The sequence below is a fragment of the Sinocyclocheilus rhinocerous genome, unplaced genomic scaffold (assembly GCF_001515625.1).
Source record: "Sinocyclocheilus rhinocerous isolate Xijiao unplaced genomic scaffold, SAMN03320098_v1.1 scaffold975, whole genome shotgun sequence".
Taxonomy (NCBI): domain Eukaryota; kingdom Metazoa; phylum Chordata; class Actinopteri; order Cypriniformes; family Cyprinidae; genus Sinocyclocheilus; species Sinocyclocheilus rhinocerous.
In genome coordinates, this window is record NW_015628726.1 from 175,692 (window position 1) to 202,907 (window position 27,216).

The 27,216-nt window shown below is 36.0% G+C and overlaps 1 protein-coding gene and 1 pseudogene across 1 annotated transcript; one reads left to right on the forward strand and one right to left on the reverse strand.

The window, feature by feature from the left end:
* Nucleotides 1–11,368, reverse strand: part of LOC107738436 (DNA topoisomerase I, mitochondrial-like) — a 31,100-nt pseudogene extending 19,732 nt beyond the window's left edge.
* An 837-nt stretch (nucleotides 11,369–12,205) lies between these two features.
* Nucleotides 12,206–26,555, forward strand: mlycd (malonyl-CoA decarboxylase). Its single transcript, XM_016550140.1, has 5 exons — nucleotides 12,206–12,873; nucleotides 21,826–21,938; nucleotides 22,029–22,185; nucleotides 22,438–22,590; nucleotides 25,750–26,555. The coding sequence occupies exons 1-5, from the start codon at nucleotides 12,328–12,330 to the stop codon at nucleotides 26,293–26,295; spliced, it is 1,515 nt and encodes a 504-aa protein (XP_016405626.1). The 5' UTR covers nucleotides 12,206–12,327; the 3' UTR covers nucleotides 26,296–26,555.
* Nucleotides 26,556–27,216: the final 661 nt, after the last annotated feature.

A 27,216-nucleotide genomic window follows, 5' to 3' on the forward strand; every position in this document is an offset into this window, starting at 1 on the left:
ACACATATATATATATATATATATATATATATATATATATATCAGACATTTATTGGTTACTTGACCGAAAAAAAAGTCTTGGCCAGAATTTCAATATTGCTGCTTCCCTAGTTGAAGCCATCACTAAGAAAAAGCAATCAAAGATGAATTCTCCTATACCTGCAATTGCACTTATGCTAAAAACAATTTTGCATCTAGTTATGAGTTAAGCTGCTCTCTGATTACCTAACATGCCGTAACTGACGAAAATAACTGTAATTTTTACCCATTCGGTCAAATATTGTGCTACAAAGAGCAATACTAGTTGTAACTTGTCTATAACTTGGCAAGTGACCATGGAATAAGCGGGATAATCAACGGCTAGCCGTGCATTAAAGGATTTTAAATTTGCACTTATGCTAAAAACAATTTTGCATCTAGTTATGAGTTAAGCTGCTCTCTGATTACGTCCTGTGGTGCCCAGTTCTGGCGGGTCTCTAATGTGCAGTAATTACCAAATGCTAAGAAGTACATAAACACGCCTCCTCCCTCCCAGCACACTTTTCATTGACCTTGTTTTTCTAATTGCGGTCTACACTGCAGAGTCAATGAATGTGGGCGCAACTGTGGGCAGCCATATATTGAAACACAAGAAATTCATTATCCACTCAACCCTCAATGGTATTCAGAAGTTTAGTCTTCATTAATAAGTACTAAATGGGTCAAACGGTCATGACACATCTAAATTAACATTTTTAAACAAGTGTTTGCTGCAACGCTACGCTGCAGATCACCTGAAAAAAAAAAAAAAAAACAGCGAGCAACAAACAGGTTGACACAAAACACTCTCACAACACTTTACGAAAGCACTATAATAATAGAGCTAGTGTCTCATCACTTAAATTCCTCTCTCGCTTATTCTCGAGATTGACAGTCGGGCACGGGGCGGAGACTGTGCTCAGTGAAGCGAGCAGGGGCTTCCGTGTTATAATAAAACAGTTAAATTGGATTTGTTCATATGCGGGAAGCGAGTTGTCTGGATTAGCATATCAATGCCTTTACACAAATCGCATTTTCAAGAGCATTGAGCACTAAGCAGCACAAAATTAATTCTGCATGATACGCCCCGATGCCTTCTGGGATGCTGTAAGCTTCATAACGGTTCCGTACTCATAACCTGACACCCATCCCTCCTAGAGCCTCCACAAACGTGCAACTGTAAAAGCTAGTGGTTAAAGATTGAGCTAGGCTTACAAGTGTCAGAGAGGTTTACCTTCCTCCAGTCCCTGAAGAAGTTATTGCGGAAGACTTCTTTTGTGGTGTATTCGTGATCCAGCATCTGAGCAAAGAATAGGGACACTTCCTCAGCTGGTAGGCTGAGCTTCACTGGCTTTCCTACAACAAAACAGAACATATTTACTTCCTCTAAGGACATTAGCGACTAAAGCAACCAGCTACGTGTGGGTTGGGTCAAAGTACGTACCATTAATTAAGTATGTTATATAAACATGCAGTAGATGATTTGATGATCATCTAGTGTTTATCATCTAATGTTAATATATTGACATTGATATTTAAAATCAACATGAAATGAAAATGCACCCTTATTTTTAACTAATCGTCTATGCATAGGTTTCATTCTTTACATGTTTTTTTATGTCATTTCTAATCAAAAAGTCATTTTTAAATGTAATATCCAAAATTCTGAATCCATTTAACAACCTATGGATAGAACCAAGTACTTCTGTTTGTTTGCTACATTTGTTTCATCACCACATTATTAATGCTGTTATATGAATCTTCAGAAGATCTAGCAATATATTCATTTCAGTTGCGATGCCTAAATTCTCTTTTAATATTTTATAATATTGGATTTTTTTTGGACACTACATTGAATTGAATTTTAAATTTGGGCATTTATTAGCAATCGTCCATAATATCAGAATAATTACTGGCTTATTTTTTCATTCAATTCAAAATTTTAATTGATCAGTCATTCACAAATATAGTGATTAGCGATTATAGTGACTTTCTTTTTCAATGTTTCATTATTTGCAAGGCGCAAAAAGAAAATTCACCATTCCGATCATGTAGAAGAAAAAAACCCATCACATATCTCCTCCGTAAGCTGAATGATCTGAGATTTAATTCATGTGTAAAGCACTGATTGCAGGCAAGTTCAATAATTAGTGCACACTAATCCTAAATATGAGTATTCTAATGACTAAAAGTTTGTTTCTGAAAACTCCGTAGATAAACATTAGTTCATCTATTTATTAGCTTATTTCCTCCTAAGACAAAAGCACATAAACAAGATATTGTTTGCACAGATCTACTACAGAAGGATTTTATAACCATCTTAACCACTCACGGTCCCACAAGACACAACAGCACACACAGCAAAATAGGACTTTAAATGCATCACCGAGAATCATGGCCTAGGACAAATATAATCAAAACTGCATTTATAGCTTACCGTTCAGAGAGTCTCAGTTACAAAATCCAAATACTTCCCCCTCTGGTTTATTCTACCGAGATTAATGGCCTGGGCCTTCCAAAACGCACTTATAGTTTAAGAAACGCCTCTCTACGGTAAATGGCAGAGTGGATATTAATAGAGGAAGCTGACCTTAAAGTTTAGCAAAGAGATTAAAGACTCTTCCTGTGCTCTCTGAAGTACGCCTGACACCAGCAGAGGAACAGGTTAACCTTGAGCTGGGCTGTGTGCCCAAACCGAGAAAATTAAAGGGAACAGCACTGACCAATGAACTGACTGCTCTCTTACCAAAATCTCTCTCTTTTGTACACGTTTTGCTTTGAAACGATTCCATGTGATGCATCAGTAACACAGACACAACTAGATCTTTATAATGTCTGAATATGTACCGTTATAGTAAAACTTGACATCATCTGGAAAGGGTTGATACTCGGGAGGGAAATACGGCCCTTTGTGTTCTAGAAACTTCCATTTAATTCCATCCTCATACTTCTGTTCTTCCCACCTGTGAAAGAGTCAAGAAGTCAAGAAAAGTAGAAAAGAGACAAACAAAACTTCCGGGCTACAAGGTGTCTGCTCTTCCGTACAGACAAGAAGATGCATGCAGAGAGCCTACCATCTCCATCTTTGTTTCTCTTCCTCTTCTTTCTTCTTTATCTTGAGAGCCCTGGCTGCCTCTATCTCTTCCTTGGTTTTTTTCTTCTTAGTGGAGACAGAACACCCTCCTTCCTCTTTTATCACCTTTGAAAGGGAAAAGGGGGGTCATTTTTGCAAATTTTGTGAATAGTGTCTGCATTTTGCAGGAGTTGCAAACCTTTATCCCCCAAAAGTGGCCAATTTAAACAAGCACTGCTGGACTCATTGTCACCTGAGGAGGAGTGAGACTTTCCATATTTCAATACATTACAAGTGGTAGTAGTAACCTCCAGTCTACTGCAAAAGTAAGATTTAAAATAGCTGCTTGCTTTCAAATAAAACTGTAATACAGCATTTTTGCTCTGAGTACATAGCAAAATAAACTTTTAAAGACTCAGAGTAAAACAGAGTTGGGCTCTAGCTAAAAATATTTTTCTTATATTTAGTGGGGGAAAAAGGTTTTCATTAAATGATCATATTATTATTATTCATATATCATATATACTATTATAATTTTAATAGCTTTATATATTGCTTATATAGTATTCTCCTATATTATTCAAATATGATATAAATCAATATTAACATGACCTTGGTGGCATATTTAAATTTGCAGAATTCACAATAATTAACATCAAAATTCAAAACATCTCAGTTCAATTTAAATGTTTAAGCTGAACTTTTTTTTCATTATTATTTTTTTTACACTTTAATTGAACATAACACCTACATAACAACTTGAAATAAACCTTTGGCACAATATTACGCTCCAAAAGTTGAAAGGATGATTAACACTACTACGAACTGTGAAACTGTCAAAACAGGATATATGCAAAAACAGGATTAATTGTGCCTTGCGGTTGACAATTTGGTTGCAAGTTTAGAGAGTTTTTGAGGCAAAACTTGCAGGGTATAGTATCTCTAAACATTATATTAACATTAACATTAAAACATTATGACATTACATTAACATTAAAAATACATAATGTTAATTAACATTAACATTATGTATTTTTAGTTACAATGGAGGAACACAATAGTGACAAATGGCATTTTGCTATTCAGATAAAAAGCTTTTCTCATTGAGATGTTGGTGGATCCACATGAGACACAAAACATTTACTTTTCCAAAGATAAAACTACTTTGAGAAATTGAAGCGCACAGAATTCTAGTCTGCAGTAGGAAAATAGACAACACCTGACCAGAATGAACTCCTGAGGGGCAGCGTGGACGGCATCTTTTCACAGTTCGCCAAAAACAAAACTGTAAACGGTTTCATCCGAAAACAAGGATTTTGGGCTCTGCAAGAGAGAAATGTTCTCCAAAACTGCTTTCCGCAGAACTAAAATTACTATCACCGGTAGAGAGCAACAGTTGTTGAACAAAATGACGGCTTTTCAGCACATGCAAACGCTTTTGCGACATGGTCTTTTACTGTAAATCCATCAAATTGGAGGGTGACTGCGAAGTTGCTGTTGACCTGCAGTTGGAAGTTCAGATAAATAGCAAAAGATGAATGAAATTACATTTCTGTGATTCGTGTGAAAAAATGGAAACTGATAACATGCCTATTCATCATGTGAACTGAAGTTTCAACCAAGAAATAAAAATCAAGCGTTTTACAAAAACTGGTAAAGAAATTAATATAAAATCAACCCTGTATGGTATAGAATTATAGTTAATGCAAAATTTACTGACATACAGTATCGCAGAACTTTCTGACTGTGCCTTTATGTAGCTTATCTCAGCATGTGTCCTTTTTAACACTAGAACCGCCACGGGGTAAATTTTACCCGTGGCTGTTTTTAAAACGTAGGCTTACATAAAAGATTTTTAATAAAACATTCAAGTCTCCCAGTCACTGACTTTTACTAAAATTGTGTGATTTACAATCCCCTGTAACTAAACAAATTAATAATGAATTAGGTGAAGCTGTGCGCTTGAATTTGTCATCGCAATGTGGTGAATTATTATTGCTCATTATTGTCTATAGGCTATTTTAGTAATTTAAATAACATAGGTTATCTTAATATATTGATTAATGACATTGTATTATAATAGCCTATTACACCACCCAAATATGTATTTAGCCTACTTCCTTCTAATTCTAGTTGTCAGTGCAGGCTTGTTTAGCTTAATATTGACCGTTATGAAAAGCCTGCATAAAAAAGTCTTGAACATAAAACAACAGGACAAAAATATAGTTGATGACTAGACATAATCATTTCATGACTCTAGACACTTCTTAACAGGACAAAAATATAGTTGATGACTAGACATAATCATTTCATGACTCTAGACACTTCTTTGTGAAGACAGTAGCATAATACAGTGAAATAATATGTTCTTTAGCCATTCAAAAACAGCTGTCATGTGCGTGGGTAAAATGTACCCGCTGGCGCTTTTAGGTATACAGCGACCCCTGGCGGTTCTAGTGTTAAAGATTTTTGGTTTTCAAATACCCATATTACTAGGATTTCAGCGAGCGCTCTGTCACTCAGTTCTTCTCTCTATAATCAATGTACCGCTAACGCACTCTGGGTAAAACCCACCTTTTCTTTTTTTTCCTTGTTTTTTTTCTTCTTCGCTGTTGTTGAGTTTCCTTGTCCCTCTTCTGCAACTTTCTTCTTCTTCTTCTTTGGCCTTTCAAAGACATACAGTAAGCAGACAATACATGTAAATCATCCCTTTTTAGAGCACCAAATCAGTATATTACAATGATTTCTAAAGGATCATGTGACAGTGAAGACTGGAGTAATGGTTGCTGAAAATTCAGCTTCGCCATCACAGGAGAAAATTACATTTGAAATTTTATTAAAATAGAACAGTTATTTTAGACTGTAATAATATTTCATGATATTGCCGTTTTTAATGGATTTTTTATAAAAATACATGCTGCCTTGGTAAGCATACCAGAAGAGACTTTCAAAAAGATAAAACCCCCAAATGTTTAAATAATAGCATATATTTAGAATGGGCCCATCATATACAGTTGCCTGTGATTAATGCACATGAACACTTTTATGCTAAAAAGTCAAAGGCAACTCTGACAATCAATAGAAATTCCATACTCTTCTGGCAAATACATTAAATGTAATAAGCTAGTCAATTAATTGCAAGGTCTCTGAAATCCATCCTAAAATGCCATTTTATATTCAATTATGTAAAAGCACATTTATTCAGGAATAAAATGTATATCATGTATGTTGGTGAACCTCCAATGTACAAGACCATGTTAATTATTTGACTAAAGATTAGCAATAAATTATTAAATATCCAAGCTGCTCGTTTCCATATAATAAAAGTAAATGGTGAGCTGTCCTTGATACCTTCCACCTTCACTATATAGACAAAAAGCAACTTTGAGATTTAGCTTAACATCTCCTTTTGTGATAGTAAGTCATACAGGGTTGGAATTATATTAAGGTGAGTAAATTTTGGGGTGATTTATCCCCAAGTAAAAAGTAGCACAGCTTACCCCACTGCTTCTATAAATAAGAAATATATCAAGCAGGATCTGCTATTGGCTTATTCATTCATTGCTACGCCTAGAAAAAACAAACACTTACAAAGGCGCTTCAGAGGTAGAAGAGGGACCATCTGTGTTATCTGCCTTTCTTTTCCTCTTTTTCCCTTTCCCTTTTGTTACAACGTCAGGATCTTCCCCTGGCTCTTCCTTAACATTCACCTGAGAGCTAAAACAGACAAACAGCCAAAAACATATATCGGCCATTATATTTACTTAAAAATGAATGTCACCATGTTTTGTACATTCCACTTGCGCCTGTGTCTTTGAAGCTTCTCGTACATAACGTGGTGTAGTCATGAGGTGCTAGTTCAAATTTAAATAATGTTTCTACAAAAAAAGTTTCATCTGCAGATTTGATCTTGTTTAGGGATCTGTGCCTTTGTACATACGGACATCTGACTGCTAAGTAGTGATTGTGTTTTTCAGCAATAGTGTGCACCCTTAATTTACAGAGAAAAGAAGGTCAGGGAAAAATCTGTAGATGGAAAAATCTCCATACAAGTTACTTTGAATTTACAGAGAAAAGAAGGGCAGAGAAAAATCTGTAGATGGAAAAATCTCCATACAAGTTCTTTGTGCATTTTTCTTTTTTTCTACTTGTTACTTTGTACTTTTTGTTGGAACATGTTTATTTACTATTTATTCACGTTTTTTAAGGTATCTTATATTTTGATACTTAATTTCCATGATCTAAATATTCTTAAAAATTAAAAGTTTGTTGTCATTTGGAAGTGTGTAGGCCTTCTTGCATTACTATGCTGTTGCATTACGATTATATATTCAGTGGCATAAAATGGTCTTTAATATGACAATAATATCGCTTATCGCAATTATTTCTGGGGCAATATATCGCACAACAAAAAGTTGTTATCGTGACAGGCCTAGCTGTAAGAACTTCAGTCTAAAAAAAACCCAAAAGGACAAATATGCATTGGCCAATGACAATGACTAAATTACGGTGATTACACAATAATGATTAATGGCCACTGATGATAATTATATAATTACAGTAATTATGCCCAAGGATAACTGCGGAGAGATGCAAGCTTCAATTTCCATAAAGCATGATTCAGATGTGGCGGGAGGTGAGCAGACCAAATCAATTAATTACAATTACCATAACAAATGGTTCTATTCAGCTTTGAACTTTCAGGGAGAGATTAAGTGTAAAAGAACACTCGGACACCTTCAGCAGTTTTTAGAGTCTGACCTCTGCCGTGTAAATCAACCTCCCACCTGCAATCACCAGCAGGACTTGATTTACAAAGCGCCTGATTGTCAAAGTCCCTGATTAGAGACGTCCTGTTCTTATCTTATCTGAGACAGAAACAGTCAATGAGAGATTTTAGATGGTCCAACTTTTATATATAAAAATCTTATATATGAAATTTATTTCTGTAGATGAAATATCAATACATGTTAAATGTTTGCTTGCGCAGATTTATGCCTCAGGCTCCAATCCATTCCACCCCAGGACCCCCTCCCACCCAGTCTGATCTGAATGCTTTAAACTTATTACTTTTCTGACATGCCACAGCTTTCTTTCCAATAAATAAATAAATTTTCTGAAAGACAGCCAATGTAGCGAGAAAATCGGAATGGATATTGTCCAGAACTGCGCACATTCAAATCATCAGAATTAATTTTCATCAACTCCAAAGGCAAGAAAAAAAAAAAGTATGATTGCATATTGAATCGTAAATGGATTAACACTCATTTCCAAGTGCAGCTGCTGGCTGCTGATGCCATTTCTCTAAATCAAAAGCCTCAATCTGTGAAACTAAATGTGCAGTCCTGGCTACTAATAATACCATCACATGTGACAGCGATCTCACTGTACCTTCTGTCACCGTTGTCCATGCTTTCCTCTTTAGGGGTTTTCATCTGAAATAAAGAATATAACAACCAGCTGATGGAAACTTTTGTACTGCTTTTCTCAAACATTTAAGAATTAAATGAAATATATCATTTAAAAAATGCATGTTTATGTATGTATATATGTGTGCGAATAAATATCACAAAAGATTGTAGTTGGTACTGTATGATTTTTTACTGTTTCTTGCTCACCAAGGCTGCATTTGTGTGTGCAAAAATACAGCTAAAACAGGAATATTGTGAAAAATTACTATTAATGAAAAGAGCTGCTTTCTACTTCATTATATTTTAAAATGTACTTTATTCCTGAATTTTCAGCAGCCATTACTCCAGTCTTTAGTGTCACACGATCCTTCACAAATCATTCTAATATGCCGATTTGGCACTCAATAAACATTTCTTCTTGTTATCAATGATGAAAAGAGTTGTGCTGACTAATATTTTTGTGGAAACCGTTTTTTTTTTTTTTTTTCAGAATTATTTGATAAATAGACCATCATATATTGGAAATTGTTATTAATTGTTATGTTTCATAGTAACTTTATTAGCAATTCAGTGTGTTCTTGTGGAAAATAGTAATACAAAGTAATAATTTCTTCTCTCTATCTCTGGTCTAAATTAATGCTAAACATGCAAAAATAAGTTCCAAACAACCTACTTAATAACAACTTAACAAGGACATTCCTTTATAATCCCATTTTATTCCACTGTGCAAGTACCGGTAAAACACCGCATTAAGATGGCAGGTAATAAATAAAAAGAGGCAATACATGGAAGTATCAAAGAGATGAAGAAGCTCAAGAAGCCGCATTATGCTAATGTAAAGGTGCAGGGGGAAAGTAGGGCTATTTGTGGGTTTGACACACCCCAGGGAAGCCCAGTCTAATCAATGGCTTACAACCTGCTATCAGGGAAAGCCATCCAGATCACTTGAGGCCAAACCGGAGCCCGGAGCTCTCAAGGAGAATCATATTCCACTACAAAAATATCAGCATGGCAGGAAGTAAGTAGCATTAGAGAACAGACTTACATAATGGCAAAATACTATTACTATCGTTCACAGATAATGAGTGGTTTTGTGCAGCCGCCCTGAAGAGGAAAGATTGCACTGTTTGCTTCGCTCTGCGTAACAGTCTATTCTTGTTACATCTAGGTTTTCATAACCTATGAATCCCGATCACAGACTTGATTGCTCGCTGACTAAATGCTTTTAGGTTATGCTCTGTGTAGCAGTCTGTTCTTGTTATATTTGGGCCTCTGTAACCTATAGTACGAAACAGGCTCTGAATGATATGTCTGCATAAATATTCCTTTAGAGCAAAGCTAACAGGGCCTCTTAATTAAGCCGGACTTGAAGAGAGAATCCCAGGGGCATGACGAAAGAAAATTAATGGTGACACTGAAAAACTACCTTCCTGTGTGTTTTTTCCTTCCCTTCATGCTGAGGCTTCACCTTGCCTTTGGCCTTTACTTTCTTTTTCTTGAGCTTTACTCTGCGGAGGAACAAAAAGGAAGAGGAAAAGATGATTAGAGGAATATGAGACAAAAGACAAACCTATATGAGAAAAGAAGGAGGGGTGGGAATAGATGAGACGAGGAGGAACATAAAAAGGCCATTAGTGCTGAAGAGTTCTGAATCCATATTATCGCTTTACAAATAAACCTCTCCCTTCACTGGAGTGTGTGACAGCCTGCCAGCAGGCCTCGTCACAACAGGCTGCTGTCAGCAACACTTACAGGTGTCCAAGTCTTTCATCAGATTAATTACAAATGCCAGAGACGGATGGATGTCCCCGGCGTTAGTGTGCCCATATAATGCATTAGATATCAAAGTAAAATAATTTATTCATAAAGAAGATGGAGTACAACTCTCTGAATAATGAATGCAAGCTCTTTGGCACTCACTTCACACTTGGTTAGATTTACGATTTCTGGTGCATATCATTTGTTTGGGAGGCTCAATTTGTCTCCATCTTTCGCAGTAACACGAAAGGCGTTTCCTGCTGCAAAGTGCAGCGCTGTGTATAATAATGTGCAGCTGTTGTTTGTGTTGCCATTAAATCATGCTTATTCTCAGTTGAATAACAAATATTTAGCTCACTTGTAAACTCATATACAGAAACCACAGATGCATTAGGGGTGATAGTAAGTTTGAATGGAGTGTGTGCCAGCAAGGCACAATTACAGGATGGAAGTCAGTCAAGATCAAGGACTTCTTTTACCTACAGTACAATTGGACAAGTGTTTGAGGATGTAATGTGATTGGACATGCAGTGCTGCATTTGTTTGTGATGTATAAAGGGCCTAGTGGTGTGTTTTAATTTAGCTAACAGCTGTACTCACAAAAGTGCATCATCACTCGAGCCTGGATTATCTTTCAACTCTTTTTCCACGGCTTTCACGGAGTTGGAGTCTTCTGCCATCCCTAAAGATTGATGCCAACAAATCAACTGAATTCACTGTTGAGTGCATTCACTTCAGATTTCACTGAAAACAGCCCTTGTGCAAAGCAGACGTCTTAATACGTTCATAAACTTCACAAAATACTAATTAATTTAGCATACTAAACAGGAATATTTGCTGTGAGATGTGAATAAAATAAAGAAACATTAATGTAATACCTGCTAACCCGTATATTGTGCGGTTGTTATCAATCCATCCGCGTGGTTCTTAATCATACAGACGAGCCACTGATTTGAGGCTTTGATGTCGTTGCTATTTTATAGACCAGTTTATGCTATATTTCCAGTGTGATTGTAAAATTATCTGGTGGTACAACAAATGTTAAATTAAAATGGGTATTAAAAGTGCATGTGCGTTTGAAATTTCTTTGCCCACTGGACCACTAGCGACACCAAATTGAACTAATGAAAAAATTTGTTTTCCGAACAGGTTTCCCATGGTTTCCCCAAATACTTCCCATTGGTCAGACAAAAAGGTATTCCCGCCTCAAGCCCACGCCATTGGTTGATTTTGGCAGAGAGCCTTCTCTATGTTTTCTGATTGGCTAACACTGCTGTCACTAGAATGACAGCGACTTTTCGCCATTAACCCACTAAATAGGAAGACAAGAAGATGGATTTCTCCTGACAATAAAATGTTAATAATATTTAATGATAGAATCAATTATTATAGTATATTTATACATATCTTAAAATATAATTTGTTATGGTCTGATGACTGCGTTCGATACCCATGATTTTTTTAAGGCAAGACACCACACACGAATACGATTTTAATATTTTTAAGATATCACCATATTCACCAGTTGCTTAATCACAATACAAGTTTTCTGAAATGTTTAAATATGCAAATGGAATAATGTAATTAAATGTAAATTAATTTGCATACATTTCCAGAAGAGAAACCTAGTGTAAAATATCCAGGTGTATAATACATGCAGTTTTATGACTTCACATACATTGCATACATTGACAGATTGCATAGAATGAACTTATTTATTTATACATGCATGCATGCATACATACATACATATTTTATACACATTTTCTCTTTTACTAAAATACTTTTACTAAGGCATCTAGCCATCTACCAATTCCCTACCGTTTAAAAATCCCAAAACATTAATGACTTTTTAAAAGCTTTTCAAAAACAGACTTTTTAAAAGCTTACTTCATATTTCTGAGTTTGTATGAACACCTTTCATTGTTTGTGAGTAAATTGCGCTGTGTACTGTGGTGTCATGCATTTGACATTCTGTGCGCGGCTCCTTTAAGAGACCCCGGAAGTGGATGTGAAGTGCAACATTATATACAAGGTTTATTTTGGTTCGTATTTGTCAGGCGCGCAATGACGCATTTCCACTTATGTACAGCCGCGCGCTCTTTGCTAAAGTCTTATCGACACAGAGAAGTGTTAAAAACGGTCCAGGGACTCAGAGTGCGGGAGTTCAGAAACATGTATCCATGTACTTCCATCGCATGGCACAATAGCATGGAGGAGATCCTGAGAAAGACAGTGGCCCCATTTCCCAGCTATGAGATGAGAGACAAATCTCCACCTCCACCTGAATCAAACAATCTGGAGTTCATGCACTTCTACAAAAGTATAGAGAAAGAGCAAAAACTGGAGTTTCTCGAGAAGTTGTCTTATGATTTCGGGGTAGATCACAGATGGGCTTCGGACCTGGCTGCGAAGTTGCTGGACACTCAGGTGCGGGATGTGGCCACCATCCTGCAGGTGGAGGACAGGTTACGGTACAGTTTAACACCCCGGTACCGACAGCTGCTCACGCACATCAGCAGGGTTCAGGGCGGGGTGAAGTTCCTGGTGGACCTCAGGGCAGATCTCATGGAGTTAGCGTCCTCAAAAATTACTGACAGCCCACATATGAGGGTAAATACACACCATTTTGTTGTTAACCTTTATGATATGTAGATGTCAAATGTATTAGTTTTTGGGGTCATTCCAAGAAAAAAAAGGTGCCTTTTGTGTTCCTCATGAACATACTGAATCTATATAAAATATAGATATAAAAAGATATAAAATTACAAGTCTAAATTGTGAGATAGAAACTTGCAATTGCATGGAAAAAGTCAGAATTGTAAGATAAGTCGCAATTACCTTTATTATTTTTTATTCTGTGGCAGAAACAAACAAACAAAAAAAGTTGAGTTTATATCTAACGATTCTGTTTATATATATTCAGTTTTTACCCCCCTCAGAATTGTGAGGAAAAAAAATCAGAATTGAGAGAAAAAGTTACCTTAATTATCATTCCGTAGCGGAATTCTGTGGCATTCCCTTACCAAAAAGTAGTATACTTCAAGTTTATTTTAGTAAGTATACTTAAGTAAAGTTCAAGTATATTTTTAAGTATACTTTATGTAGTAAGTATACAAATATCAGTGTACTAATAGTATACTTGTAAGTGTACTATTTCAATAAGCATATAGAACAAAAAACTATATATATATAGATATATATATATAGATATAGATTTTAGTAAACATATTAAAAAAATGTTGTCCCCAGGTTATGACTATCATAAATGTTCTTATTACCTTATAACTCTTGATGAACTCAATGTTTCCATGATTTTGTACAGTAAATATCTCATTATTGAAAACATGACATATTTGTAGAAATATTAGCATTATCTTAGTAATAAACACCGTGTAGGGGCCCACATGAAATTCTGGCCTTTCCAATGGTTTCAGTCAATACTGCATTTCTAACCTTGGCTTTGGTTATGACATGGCATGCAAACTTGTGATGTGCCCTTTCCCCCACTTTAGATACTGGTGGTCTCTGATTTCGCATGGCTGGTTGTGTTTGGAGCCAAACGACCTTTGTCCCACATTAGTGAACGTCACAGGCTTCAGCTGTGCCACAGTTTGTAATGTTTTGGTGCCAGATATACACTTGAATTTATGGCATGCCATTTTAATTTAAGCCGTGACGTCATGGATACTTGTCTGTTGTACTACATACAAAATCTACAGTGCCTTATAGCTCCTCCAAATTTGGTCAGACTGATATAATTTTTTATCTGTTGGAGAACAAAAATATTTTTTAATGAATTATTTAGAAAAAAAAAAAAACTTTTAGTTTATATCTTTTGTTTTTAGGAATTTTATCAATTTTTATGCCTGCAAAAGTCTGCAGTATTGGAATGCTTGCCATTTTCAAAATTTAACACTTTAAAATGTAATCTTTTTTCATGCTTGTGTGTTAAATATTTTGGCTAATTTGATCCTTTCAGCTCAATTTTTCACATTTACCAAGTTTAAATTCCATTCAGCAGAATTCCAGAGATCTCTTCTCTCAAAGTCAGTGTAGAAAAATAGTGAAATGTGAAAATAGTCTGTCTGGGCCTGGTCATACTGAGAATAAGCTTTTCATTAGGATTCAAGACTAGGCTCTAGTTTGGCCATTCCAGAATACAAACCTTTTTTATGTCCCCCAAGGCATTTCTTGTGTCTTTTGGGTAATTTTTCTGCTGAAACATCCCACAATCCAAACTCCATCAATATGACACTGTTTCTCCACAAGGATTTGTCTGTAATGACCTTGATGGCAACAATCATAGAATGATACTGCCAGTATGGACCTTTGTCAGGGCAGATGCCATATTTCCATTTTTAAGAGTGAAAATAAGACTGTGAGTGAAAGAAATAAGTCTGTGCAGCTACTAAGTGTCAATCTTTCAGCTAACAGAACATTGAAAATAGGAAAATACTGTGAAAATTAGATGACACATGAAATGTGAGCCTCGCTTAGATTTGCGAAAAATGTGACTTTTAAGTTTTCCTGCGTGTTGGGCTTCGTTGGATTTGAGTGTTTTCAGGCCAAGCAGGTCTTACCTGACCAAAAAAGGGATAATTCTTCCAAAATATTTCTGGTTTTGTCTTGTGGTGCCTAGCAAACTTCAGTTGTGACACCATCTGTATTTTTTAAAGGTGAGCTTCAGTTGCTCTAGCTCTATGAAGTGCAAAGAAATCATTGAACTCTGGGCAGTTTCCCCCATTTCAGTCAAGAGATGTTAGTGTTGTAGACAGCCTCTGGGTCACTTGCACAGCACCTTGTCCTGATGCTGCTTATTTTGAAGGCATGCCAATCTCAGCTCCAGTGTTTTCCCCCCACTCAAAGGTCCATGGGCAGCTCTTTGGTCTTCATGGCAGCAGGGATGATCTGATCTGCTGTTTTAGTAATGAGACTTAAAAAAAAGTCAGCATTTATTGTAGACTTGAACAGGTGGATTGGAAAAAAAAGAGAATTTAATACATGCATTGTAAAAAAAAAAAAAAAAAAAAAAAATTGTAAAAATGTTATTGGAGAACATTTTACAAAAAAAAAATGCTATTTCGGTCTTTCTACTTCAGAATTTCTCATTTAATTGACTTAAAAAAAAGTCAGCATTTATTGTAGACTTGAACAGGTGGATTGGAAAAAAAAGAGAATTTAATAAATGCATTGTAAAAAAAAAAAAAAAAAAAGAAATTGTAAAAATGTTATTGGAGAACATTTTACAAAAAAAAAATGCTATTTCGGTCTTTCTACTTCAGAATTTCTCATTTAATTTAATGTGTTATTTGTCATTTCTTTGTAATTAATTGTAAAATTTACTAGCAGTTTCTGAGTGAAATTTGTTTCTCTGACATTTGTTTTCAGTGAAGGGTGAGTTGACATTTAATATCTTCAGAATTGAATATTTGTGTACTGCATATTATCTACTATATCTTAGTAGTAGTGTATGTGAAACAGTACTCATATGCAAGAATAATTATGCTTCATTGTTGTCTCACGAGCTTACACTATTATGTGCATGTTTAATTTTGTGAATGGTGTTCATTTGTTAACTTGGAAATTGGTTATTATTAGTTAATCAAATTTTGTCAGGAAAAAAAAGTAATATTTTTTTCTTTTTAGTTTGTTCAATTTACTGCAGAAATAATTAATATGGTAGTTTTCTATTCTGAACAGTACTAACTTTATGCAGAATAGACATTATAAAGAATTACCTAATAAAATTTCATTTAAATAGGTTGTAATTTGAGTTTGCAGAGTGGGAAATAATCAGTGAATGCTGAATACTTTCTGAAAGCACCATTGATGTCAAGCTGACAATCAGCCAAGAAATAATTTGGTCGCATGATCATTGTGTATTCTGCACTTCATTTAAAAGCCTTTTTACCTGTTAGTGAGTGTTAGCACAGCTCTCGGTGGTGGTGTCCCATGCGTCTCTCTCCATAATAATATTGCATTACAGCATATCCCTAAGGAACGCTTCAGAGAGACCATCTGGCACACCTCCAGCCCACTGGGCCCTATCAGAAAAGATTCTGTGACATTAATATGACATTAATATGACTATGAGCTAGTGACAGTGGGTTGAAATAGCAGCTAGTTGCAGGGTAAGGTCGTTTTTGGTTACCCAAAATCTAACTGTCCATCAGTTGCCCATTGCTTAGATTAGTTACTGTTGCATGCTCAGAAAAGCTTCACAAATTGTCCTGTGAACAATTCAATTTTCTGTAAAATGTGTTCATATAGTGCTAAAAATTAAATAACATATTATTTGTACATGAACTAGAATGAAGTGTGATGTTGCAAAGCATCTTTTATCTGTCATTTTTCTTTAAATTGTTAAATTACACAGTAATGGGATTAAAAACAGAGAAAAAATGATTTGACAGCGATTAGTGTACCTGAACAGAGCTGTTGCCGACATTTCTTCAACATTCTCAATACTTCAAATGAACGAATATGAATGTATTATTAACATTACAGTAATATTCCACCCAAAAATGAAAATTTCCTGAATATTTACTCACCCTCAGGCCATCCAAAATGTAGATGAGTTTGTTTCTTCAGATTTGGAGAAATGTCGCATTCTATCACTTGCTCACCAATGGATCCTCTGCAGTGAATGGGTGCCATCAGAATGAGAATTCAAACAACTGATAAAAACATAATAATCAATAAGTAAACCACATGATTCCAGTCCATCAATTAACAGCCTGTGAAGTGAAAAGCTGTGTTTGTAAGAAACAAATCCATCATTTAGGTGTTAAACTGTCACTTCTGGCCAAAATACCAGCCCATAATCCATAAACTTTATGCTTCACAAGATTTTAATTGATGGACTGGAGTCGTGTGGATTATTGTGATGTTTTTATCAGCTGTTTGAATTTACCTTGGAGCAAATAGGTGTTCCCCCTGATGTAAGTTAAACATATTAATTTGGAAATTAGGGATGACAGATGCATGAACTTCTCAAGATTGGTTTAAAGATATGAAGAAAAAGAAAACAGCTTTTATCATCTGTGCACCTTGTGTTAGTATTATAAGTGACTACCACAGCTGTTTCACAGACAGAGAGAGTGAGAGTGAAAACTAGATCCGAAACCCATAAACTGTGAACTAGCACCTGAACTGATTTCGCTCACCTCCTACCAGAGTGCTGAAGAACAAAATGTGTTAAAATGACAATAATCGGTCAAGACAGAGAACAGCTAAGATGCTGAGCTTCACAGTACAATTTAATCACACATCCCAAACTCTCCCGAGCAGAATTATCAGGATCCCAAAGAAACGTCAGTTCAAATTTTTGACCAGGTGCATTTCTTGATATATAATCAATAAACCGACATAGTTTGTCTGGACCCAAACAGGTGCCCTGCAGAACTCCTCCAAGTCTGCATTGTATTGGACAGTCAGCAAGCTGCTAGCAGTGGTTTTCACAGAGCAATTTAGGATGACTTCACTGACATGTCCTCTGCAGTATTAATGATTAAAAGTTACATTGGGTGTCTTGTCAGTAAGACATTTACATTTCCTCAGTCCATTAGTTTTGAAATTTACATTAGAGGTTTATATTAGCAGGGGAGATCTGCTCTCTGGAGCATTTAAAAAAAAAAAGTTGTATTCAAAGCATTTTGAAGTAGAACATTCTGGGCTGGAATCCAGATGCAAACGTTAAATGTTTGCAATAGCTATATACATTGAATTAATATTGTAATATTGTAAGTGATTACACTGTGTTTTACATAAAGTGAAAATCAAAAAACTAATAAGCAATTTCTATAATTTTTAGCATATTTTGCTAAGCTACATTTGTAATAATATTTTTAAATGTTTACACTGTGTAAATCCTTTAATTGGTGTACATGTAAATTCAAATCAGCATGTCATGCCAATTTAAGGAATAACACAGTGTAATCACTTCAGAAATATTAACATCATAAATATAAGAAAAATATAGCATATAATTATGAACAAAAAATGTATATAAATTGTGTAATAGTTATACACTTTCTTTATTTATTTTTGAATCTATATGTTATTATTAATGAAAAAAGTGTTTGAACTTTCAAAGTCCTAGATCAAGAGTTCCAAAAATTAACACACACACACACAGAAAAGTGTTTTTCTTTCCATACTATGAAGGTTAATGGTTTCACTTTCAAAATATCTTTATGTTCCACATAAGAAAGTCACAGAGGCTGAGTAAATGTTGTGGGAATTTAGTTTTTTTGGATGGACTATCCCTGTAAACCATTTTTTGTATATTTTTTCCAGCATATTTTACAAAGCTACATTTTCTCAAATGCTCACGGTGTAAAACAGGCTTTCATTTTTATGTATGAACAGGTGAGAATTGCTTTAATGTCAGGTTTCTTCCATTTGCACCTGCCTTCTCCACTTTTCATTCATGTCAGTAAAATCAGAGAATGTCAAAAGCCCACTTTTAGGTTCTGTTCAGGTGCAGTCATTGACACGTCCTTGACATTCTTGCTCCTTTTGTGCAGAGCAAATTCTGCAATCTATTATGGGATCAATTTTCCGCCAAAAGTATTGCAGTCACAGATAAAAAAAATTATAAGAATGAAACCAAAATTTAAAAGCGCAAGAAAAATATATTGCACAAAATTTAAAAATGAAAGCAAAATTTCAGAATAGCAAACAATGGTCACGGATCGAAAAATAATAATAATAATAAAATATACATTATTTTTTTTTATCCGTGAGTCTGTGATACTTTGGCAGGCAAATGTTCTCTGCCCTTTTAAGTTTCAGCGTGGCAAATGTTTTTCTGTCACTATGGTGGGATTTAATAATTTGTGATCTCTTTATCTGCCTTGACGCTTCTAGTTTAGCGCAAGTTAGATAGCTTTCCCTCTCTGATGCACACAAGAAAATAAATAAAGGTGTAAACAGTGCAGCGCTTTTGAGAGTTGTGGCCTGCAGTCAATGGCACATATCAAAGTTGGTTTCCACTTATGTACGCTTGGCCCTAGAGTAAATTCAGCCGTGTAAGCAAATACTAAACTCTTTTGGGTGAAGAATTTCAAATGCTTTCGGCTGCCCTGAATTTGAAGGTAGAACACCAAATAAATGCTTAGAAGTAATTTCCCAGCCCAGAGAGGATTTGATGAGTTTAAAGTTAAGTGGAACGGTGACTGCTGGGGCGGCCATAGGCTGTGGATTGCACTCTGAATAAAGCTGAGATAGACAGAAAAGCAAAATGCCGTAGACTGCATTGCCAGTTCAGTCCCTGATGGCCTGCTTTCCTTGAACAGCCATCCTGTTTTCAGGCAGCACTACAATCCCAACTTTGTTCGATTGTTTTGAGCTATTGGGAGCCCCCGACACCTTTACATTGACACCCCCTGGTTATTTTCTACATACAAATGCATCACTTAGTGTCACATTTATGTATGCTGATCTAAGCGAGTGGGTTTATAGGGAAAAGCGTGCAGAGAAATGGTAATTCGAGATCTGTTTGCTTGCAGGCACAGCTGAAAGTGCTACAATAAGGTCAGATTTTACATGTACTACCTGTAGATGAAGCCGAAGCACGTACGGATGGCCTGTGTAGACGTATGATTGACAGCCCCGCAATTCTTTTAAGCACATGCATCTGTGGGACAGGCTAGCGTTGAAGCCGCTTTGTGCGAGTGCCCTGGCGACTAGATCTAGATATTTGTATGCATGTTGTGTTGCTCATCACCATTATGAAAGAAATCTGACCCTCAAGGGAGAGTGCAGAACCATATCTCATGTGGGAAGCAACAGCTCTTTGATGAAATGGAACTGTGTTTACCACAGAAATCTTTCAGCGTCCTCGTATGGACGGACGCTAACACAAATCTCGGCGATCTAATGAGAACACCACCAGAGCAAATAAACAGATGCTAAGAGCCGCAGAGGAAAATGAGACTCCTCTGAAAGTATTGTGTACTGTACAGATGAAATGGCAACAACTGTGAGTTGGTGGGGTTGCTGCACATGATCTGTGAAAGTGGCTGTGAAATATTAATTCCCTCGATGGAAGCCGCACACTTTATAATTAGGCACCATTATGAGCGCAGCTGTACTGAGAACGATTCTTGAAAATCGGTGGGTATTGCACATGAATTATAATATTAAACCGGCCGTGTTCTACACTTTTGCAGTGTATTATTTTTTCCCTGAAGTCCATTTATAATATTAGTCAAGGTTTTTTGCACACGATTTAGTTTTACATGACCATTTGAGCATTCTCTTTGACCCTTAGGATTAAACAGGCTGCTTTTACCGCTCTACTTTTAAGACTGTGTGTAAATAACCTCTTCGCAATACTGTGATGATTTCTGAATGACCCATTTTTTCAGCTTAGTTATCATAAATAAAAATGGTCTGAGTGCAGATAGGAAGAAGTTTTGCATTGGGAATGTAGCATTTCAGGATGGTTCAGTCCAGTTTTTTAACTGGACCATGTATAACCATCTTTAACTTTTAATGTAATTTATAGCAGGTTTGTGTTGGATTTTTTATGAAAAAAGAAGCTATTTAAAATATGTTGTTTTTATTTTAAAGGTCCCATGACATGCTGCTTTTTGGATGCTTTTATATAGGCCTAAGTGGTCCCTAGTACTGTATCTGAAGTCTCTTTCCCGAAATTCAGCCTTGGTGCAGAATTTCAGCCACTACGAGCCAGTCCCACAATGAGCTTTCCTTAGGACGTGCCATTTCTGTGTCTGTAGCTTTAAATGCTAATGAGGAGGAGAGAGGCGGGGCAACTGCCATGCTTCGCTCGTTTGCAAGCCATGATGTCTCTCCAGGAAAAAAAAATATTGCACTCGCCTCGCACTGTAGTAGCTCATTTTCTCATGGGCGGGCCAAATTCTCTGGGCGGGCAAAGCAGAGAAAGGGGAGGTAACCTTTCCCCGTATGACGACATAAAGGGAAGATTCCAGATTGGGCCATCTGAGCTTTCATTTTCTCAAAGGCAAAGCAGGATACCCAGGGCTCGGTTTACACCTATCGCCATTTCTAGCCACTGGGGGACCATAGGCAGGCTAGGGGAACTCATATTAATGTTAAAAAACCTCATAAAGTGAAAATTTCATGCCATGGGACCTTTAACATAACTCACACTTATATAGAAAATAGAAAAATTTGTTTGGAAAAAAAAATTAAAAAGTGAATGAATCTTTTTTTATTTGAGTCTGATTGAATTGGTTAGTTGATAGGGATATTATCATAAACTAAAACTATGAAAAACTATTATTTTTGTTAATTGAAAAAGTATAAATATGAAATATTAATATAAATAAAAAAATATATATAATAAAACTTGTTGCCTTAGAAACAAATTCAACTAAGTTGGAGCACTGAAATTACTAACTGGAAATAAATAAAAACTAAAGATAGTAAAATAACACTGGTTCAGGGTCTCACAATGTAATCACAATAATAATAACTTGAGAACTTTCAGAACTTCTTTAAATGAAACAGCATGTTCACTTCTCACATTCTTCAGTGCTGTTCTTCTTGTGTTTGTATATCTTGGTGTGTTAGGATCTGAACAGCACTCTGAAGAGTCTTCTGTCAGAATGGTTCTCCGTTGGGTTACTCCGACTCGAAAGAATCACTTGGCAGTCCCCATGCGAGATCCTTCAGAAGATCAGCCAGTAAGATCTCACTCATATGTATAAACATTTCCTTTTTATTTGCCTTCCCAGTTAAGCCTTTTTTGTTTGTTTGTTTGGTTGATCCTACAGGTACGAGGCAGTCCATCCTGTGCGGAACTGGACGGATATCAAACGCAGAGTGGGGCCATACCGGAGATGTTACGCCTTCACCCACGCCTCCATGCCTGGAGAACCACTGGTGGTGCTGCACGTTGCCTTAACTGAAGACATAGCAAATAATATCCAGGTAAATGCAAATGAAAATCACATTTGTTATTCATCACAAAGAATAATTTATGGTCAAATAGAGTGTAAACGTATTATTGGGTTCATGAAGGGAGAGAGCATCCTTGTGCAAGACAGGCAGTAAAAATGCTACAAAACAGCACACTTTGTCTAGAATGTACAGATTTGTTCAGTATGGTCCCTGATTCTGCCAACGCCTGCAGTGAGTGCTGCATGAATTTATTAATTTACCGTGTGTCTCTTATTTTCCCAGGGAATTGTAAGAGAGTTTTCCACTCTAGACACGGATGAGGATGTGAACAAGATCAATGCGGCCATCTTCTACTCCATCTCCTCCACTCAGGCTGGATTGCAGGGGGTGGAGCTTGGAAATTACCTCATCAAGAGGGTGGTCCGAGAACTGCAGGTGGGCAAATGAATGAGACAATGAATCATAAAAAGTGATGTTCATCACAGCTCTTTAAAGAATTATTGCATACTATGGGTAAATAATAAATGCTAGGAAAACAGTCTGCTATTGAGTCAAGTAGGATTTTAAACACTATATTCAAAATATTACATTATATATATGTGACCCTGGACCACAAAACTAGTCATAAGGGTTAATTTCTCGAAATTGAGATTTAACCGAGATACACCTATTTGAAAATCTGGAATCTGAGGGTGCAAAAAAATCAAAATACTGAGAAAATCACCTTTAAAGTTGTAAGTTCTTAGCTATGCATATTACTAATCAAAAATTAAGTTTTGATATATATATACGGTAGGAAATTTACAAAATATCTTCATGGAAGATAATCTTTACTTAATATCCTAATGATTTTGGCATAAAAGAAAAATCTATAATTTTCACCCATACAATGTTTTTTTGGCTATTGCTACAAATATACCCCAGCGACTTAAGACTGGTTTTGTGGTCCAGGGTCACATATATTATGTGAGTGTGTGTGTATTTTATATTAAAATATATTACTTTTAAAAAAATAATAATTTTATATAATTAATCAAAAAAAGTAATAATTTTTTTTTATTATATTTTAATCAGATGTACATATATTGTTTTTTACATTTCAGGGCAAAAATATAAATTATATATATTTACACTGTATAAATTGTATTAATTTTTTTTTTACATTTAAAAATGATTAAATTTTTTTATTTAAATGTTATTTTTCACCTTCACTTATATTGTTTTTTTTTTCTTTTCTTTTTGCAAAAAAAAATAATAATAATTTGCCCCCTTCTCTTGTGATATCAAAGGTCATCGCTGGCCATCTTTGGCCTGCTGGCCCTGGTTTGGGCATTTTGTAAACAAAAACTAATATGCAATTTAATTAATTAATTCGATACAAAATTTAAATTGAACCTAAAAACTGTAATAACATTAGTATATTTGTCCCACAGCATCACCTAGTGCCAGGCATTGTACTTTAGCACATTTCTAGCTGGAAGAGAGAAAAAGCAGGAAAACTAATACAATTTCAGCTGTCGCCCTCAATAACATAAAGAAGGAGGGACACATGGCATGTCACAGAGCTCCTGCCTCTTTACTAGATGAAGGCGAAATTAAATGGAAAAGAAACGAGAGGCACTCAGGTTTAGAGATTCAGATGAGTTTTGCTTCAGCGGGAATGTTGGTGAAACAAAGTGCTGGATGGCTGTTTGTGTAATAGAGGTTAACCCTAGTAAAGAGCTCTCTATGAAGGGCTGCGGTTCTCAGAGAGCTGATTTACCCAGATGAGAGATTGAAGGCATCATTTGAGTGGAAATGGACAGTTGATAGATATTATTTCATGCAAATTGTACATGTTGATGCTCTGGGTTTGTATTTAAATTAGTTTCTGAAGTGTGTGTGCAAATGCAGCTCACTTGTTTTTCTTTGAAAAAAATACCCTCCATCTTGGTCCATAAATATCCATATGACCCTTACAAAAAATGTACTATGGTAACCATAGTTTCCAGCAAAACACCATTGTTGCTTTAGGTATTGTTACTAAGTTTATTGTTACTACTGTCGTAAATAGACTTATAAATAGGCAGTTTCATGTTCATATGAGATGAGTTACATGCCAAAGTTGAACAACTTTGTAATTATTGTTGACTGTGAATTGAAATCTGTGAGAAGTTGAAGCTGTTTGTAAAACTTGAGAAAATTTGTGTAAAGTTTATGTAGTTTGGAAAAAAGTATAAAGTACCTGTGAGAGTTTGAGATCATCCTTCTGCTGAAGAAAGAGTAAAGGTGTCTCACCATGCCACAAGGGGACGATTGGCATGATGGATGGATGATAGACAGAAAAAAAGAAGTGGAGAAAGGTCACGGTGTGATTTAGGAGAATGGGAGGAGGGTTTGCTTGTCTTTCAGCAGAATCCTCATGGGGCTCTTTTGCACTCGCTTTCTATCTTACATTCACTCTCTTCTTGTCCTTACTCTTCATTCTCGCGCTCTGTAGCTTTAAACCTGCTGACTGATGTTTTACAGAAAATTGAGTTGATGAATGAAAAGTGATCTTGGACATGCTTAATCTCCCTTCACTCCTGCCTGTCTGAAGGAATGATACATGGCAAAGAATGAGAGCGAGAGGGAAGTGTGATGGACTTGAGATGTGGAGGACTTAAAATCTCTGCTCCTCCGGGGCCAGTCTGACACGTTTGGTTTGTTCAGTGCTTTCTTCTTGTTGAATGTGGGCAGAAGAGGGAGAGAAAATGAGTGTGTCTATGTCCTTGTGGGGGATGAGAAAGAGACACAGTGGACTTGTTCAACATGGTTTTTAAATTAGTACAAATGGAGTGCAGATAGAGGATAAAAATAAAGAGAAAAAGAAGAATAAGGAGAGAGGATATAGGTACTTTATATAAAAATATCATGGTTTACACAAAAATATTCAGCAACAACTGTTTTTAACATTGATAATAATAAAAAATGTTTTTGAGCACCAAATCAGCATATTAAAATGATTAGGAATCATGTGACACTGTAATGTTTAATTGTATTAATATTTCACAATGTTTTTACTGTATCTTTGATCAAATAAATGTATAATATATATATATATATATATTATGACAAAAAAATATATTTTTTATTATGTGAACAACCAGTCAGTAAATCAGATCCTAATTCAAGTTTCTCAAGACATGTTCACATTCAGAACTCATTCAATGCAAAAACTGTCTGATTTGAATCTGTAATTAATGAGGTTGAGTGTTTTTGGGTTATTCATTAGTTTGTCAGTTCGTAAGAGTAATTTGCTTAAAATCCGCTCATAATAGTCATTTGTCCATGAATCGAGACACTCCTTGTGTTGTATTTTTTTTTACATGCTGCTCACAAACACAACTCAACAGAAAAATGTGTTTTCTTGCCGTTATTTCAAGGTACACATTTTGGGATCCAATTTGAGCTATACTGTATATTACTATACTCAGTTTTACTGTATTGTAACCATTTTGTTACAATAAATACTCAATTTACTGTAAAACCTATATGACATATATATAATTTTTGGGTGTGTTGGTATAGATATGCATTTGAGAGTTAACCGTCTGTGTTTACCTTTCTGTGCAGAGTGAATTTCCTCACATGGCCCAGTTCTCCAGTCTGTCTCCCATCCCCGGCTTCTTCTTATGGCTACAAGGGGCTCTCGGACAGCACAAGAAGGAGGGACGTGCCATAGAGCTCCTGTCTGAGCAGGAGTGGAGGGAGGTGGAGGATGTGACGGGAGCCGCCCCTGGTGCCCCAGCTCTGGAGGCCCTGCGCAGGCTCATCAGCACCAGCGAGTGGATCCGCTCCGACCGCCTGGTCCGTGCTCTGGAACCTGCCCTAATGCGGCTCTGCGCCTGGTACCTGTACGGAGAGAAACACCGGGGCTGCGCCCTAAACCCTGTGGCCAACTTCCATCTTCAGAACGGCGCCACCATGTGGAGGCTGAACTGGCAAGCGGACACAAGCCCACGAGGAATTGCCAACTCTTGCGGCATAATGGTAAATTATCGCTACTTTTTAGAAGAGACCAGCACAAACAGCGCCGCCTACCTGCAGAATAAAGTCATCAAGGCTTCGGAGCAGGTGATGGGCCTGGTGTCACAATTCCAGAAGAACAGCAAACTCTGATTCAAATCTGTGGCTCTGCATTGGGACAAAATGTTTTGGCACTCAAATTCAGTGTTATAATTTATTATATTTTTGATAGTTCTGATCTGCACAGGGTGGACAAACACAATGAGGGTTAAACAAGCCTTATATGGATTTATGACTGAAACCAGCATATGTCATATTTCATTGTTAGTTCAGAAATGGACAGTTGTACTCTGCCTTTCTGAAAGTTAATAATCCAATAAATCCAATTTTAAAGGCATAGTTCACCCAAAAATGAAAATTGTCATCATATACTCACCCTCAAGTTGGTCCAAACCTGTATAATTTTTTTTCTTTCTTAGAGAATCGTCCTGCAGCTTTTTCATCCAGCAGTAGTTCACAATGGCAACATAATGTCATAGATAAAACATTAAAAGTTTTAAAGTAGTCCAACTTTTTGTGAAGAATAAATTGAAATGTAAATCATTTTTTGCTCTCAAATTGTTAATGCAAATCACTTATGGCTCAGGTTTGATGTCATTACATGCAAGAACCAATGACATTTGATGCTATTGATGTCCAACCTGCATATTTGATTTGTAAGAAATAATCACTTAAATAGCTTGTTTTATAATATTAAGCTATCTTAAGAATACTTTTTAGTTATACAGACCAATTTCTTTTTGGAAATTGACACACTGTGATCACTACTGTTGTATATGTTGTAAATATATACAACTTTATTTTGAGACGGCCGTCACTGAAAATGACAAATTGCAGTTTAGTAAGCGAGTCAGAAGTTTATTCAGTATTCTGAAAGATTCAGAGTTCATTCAATGATGGAACTGTCTGACTTAATTCCGTAACTCGGACTGTATTTGAGTGATTTTTTTAAAAGAGCCAGTTTTTAAGAGTCATTTGCTCGTGAATCAGCATTTGTTCAGAAATCAAGATACT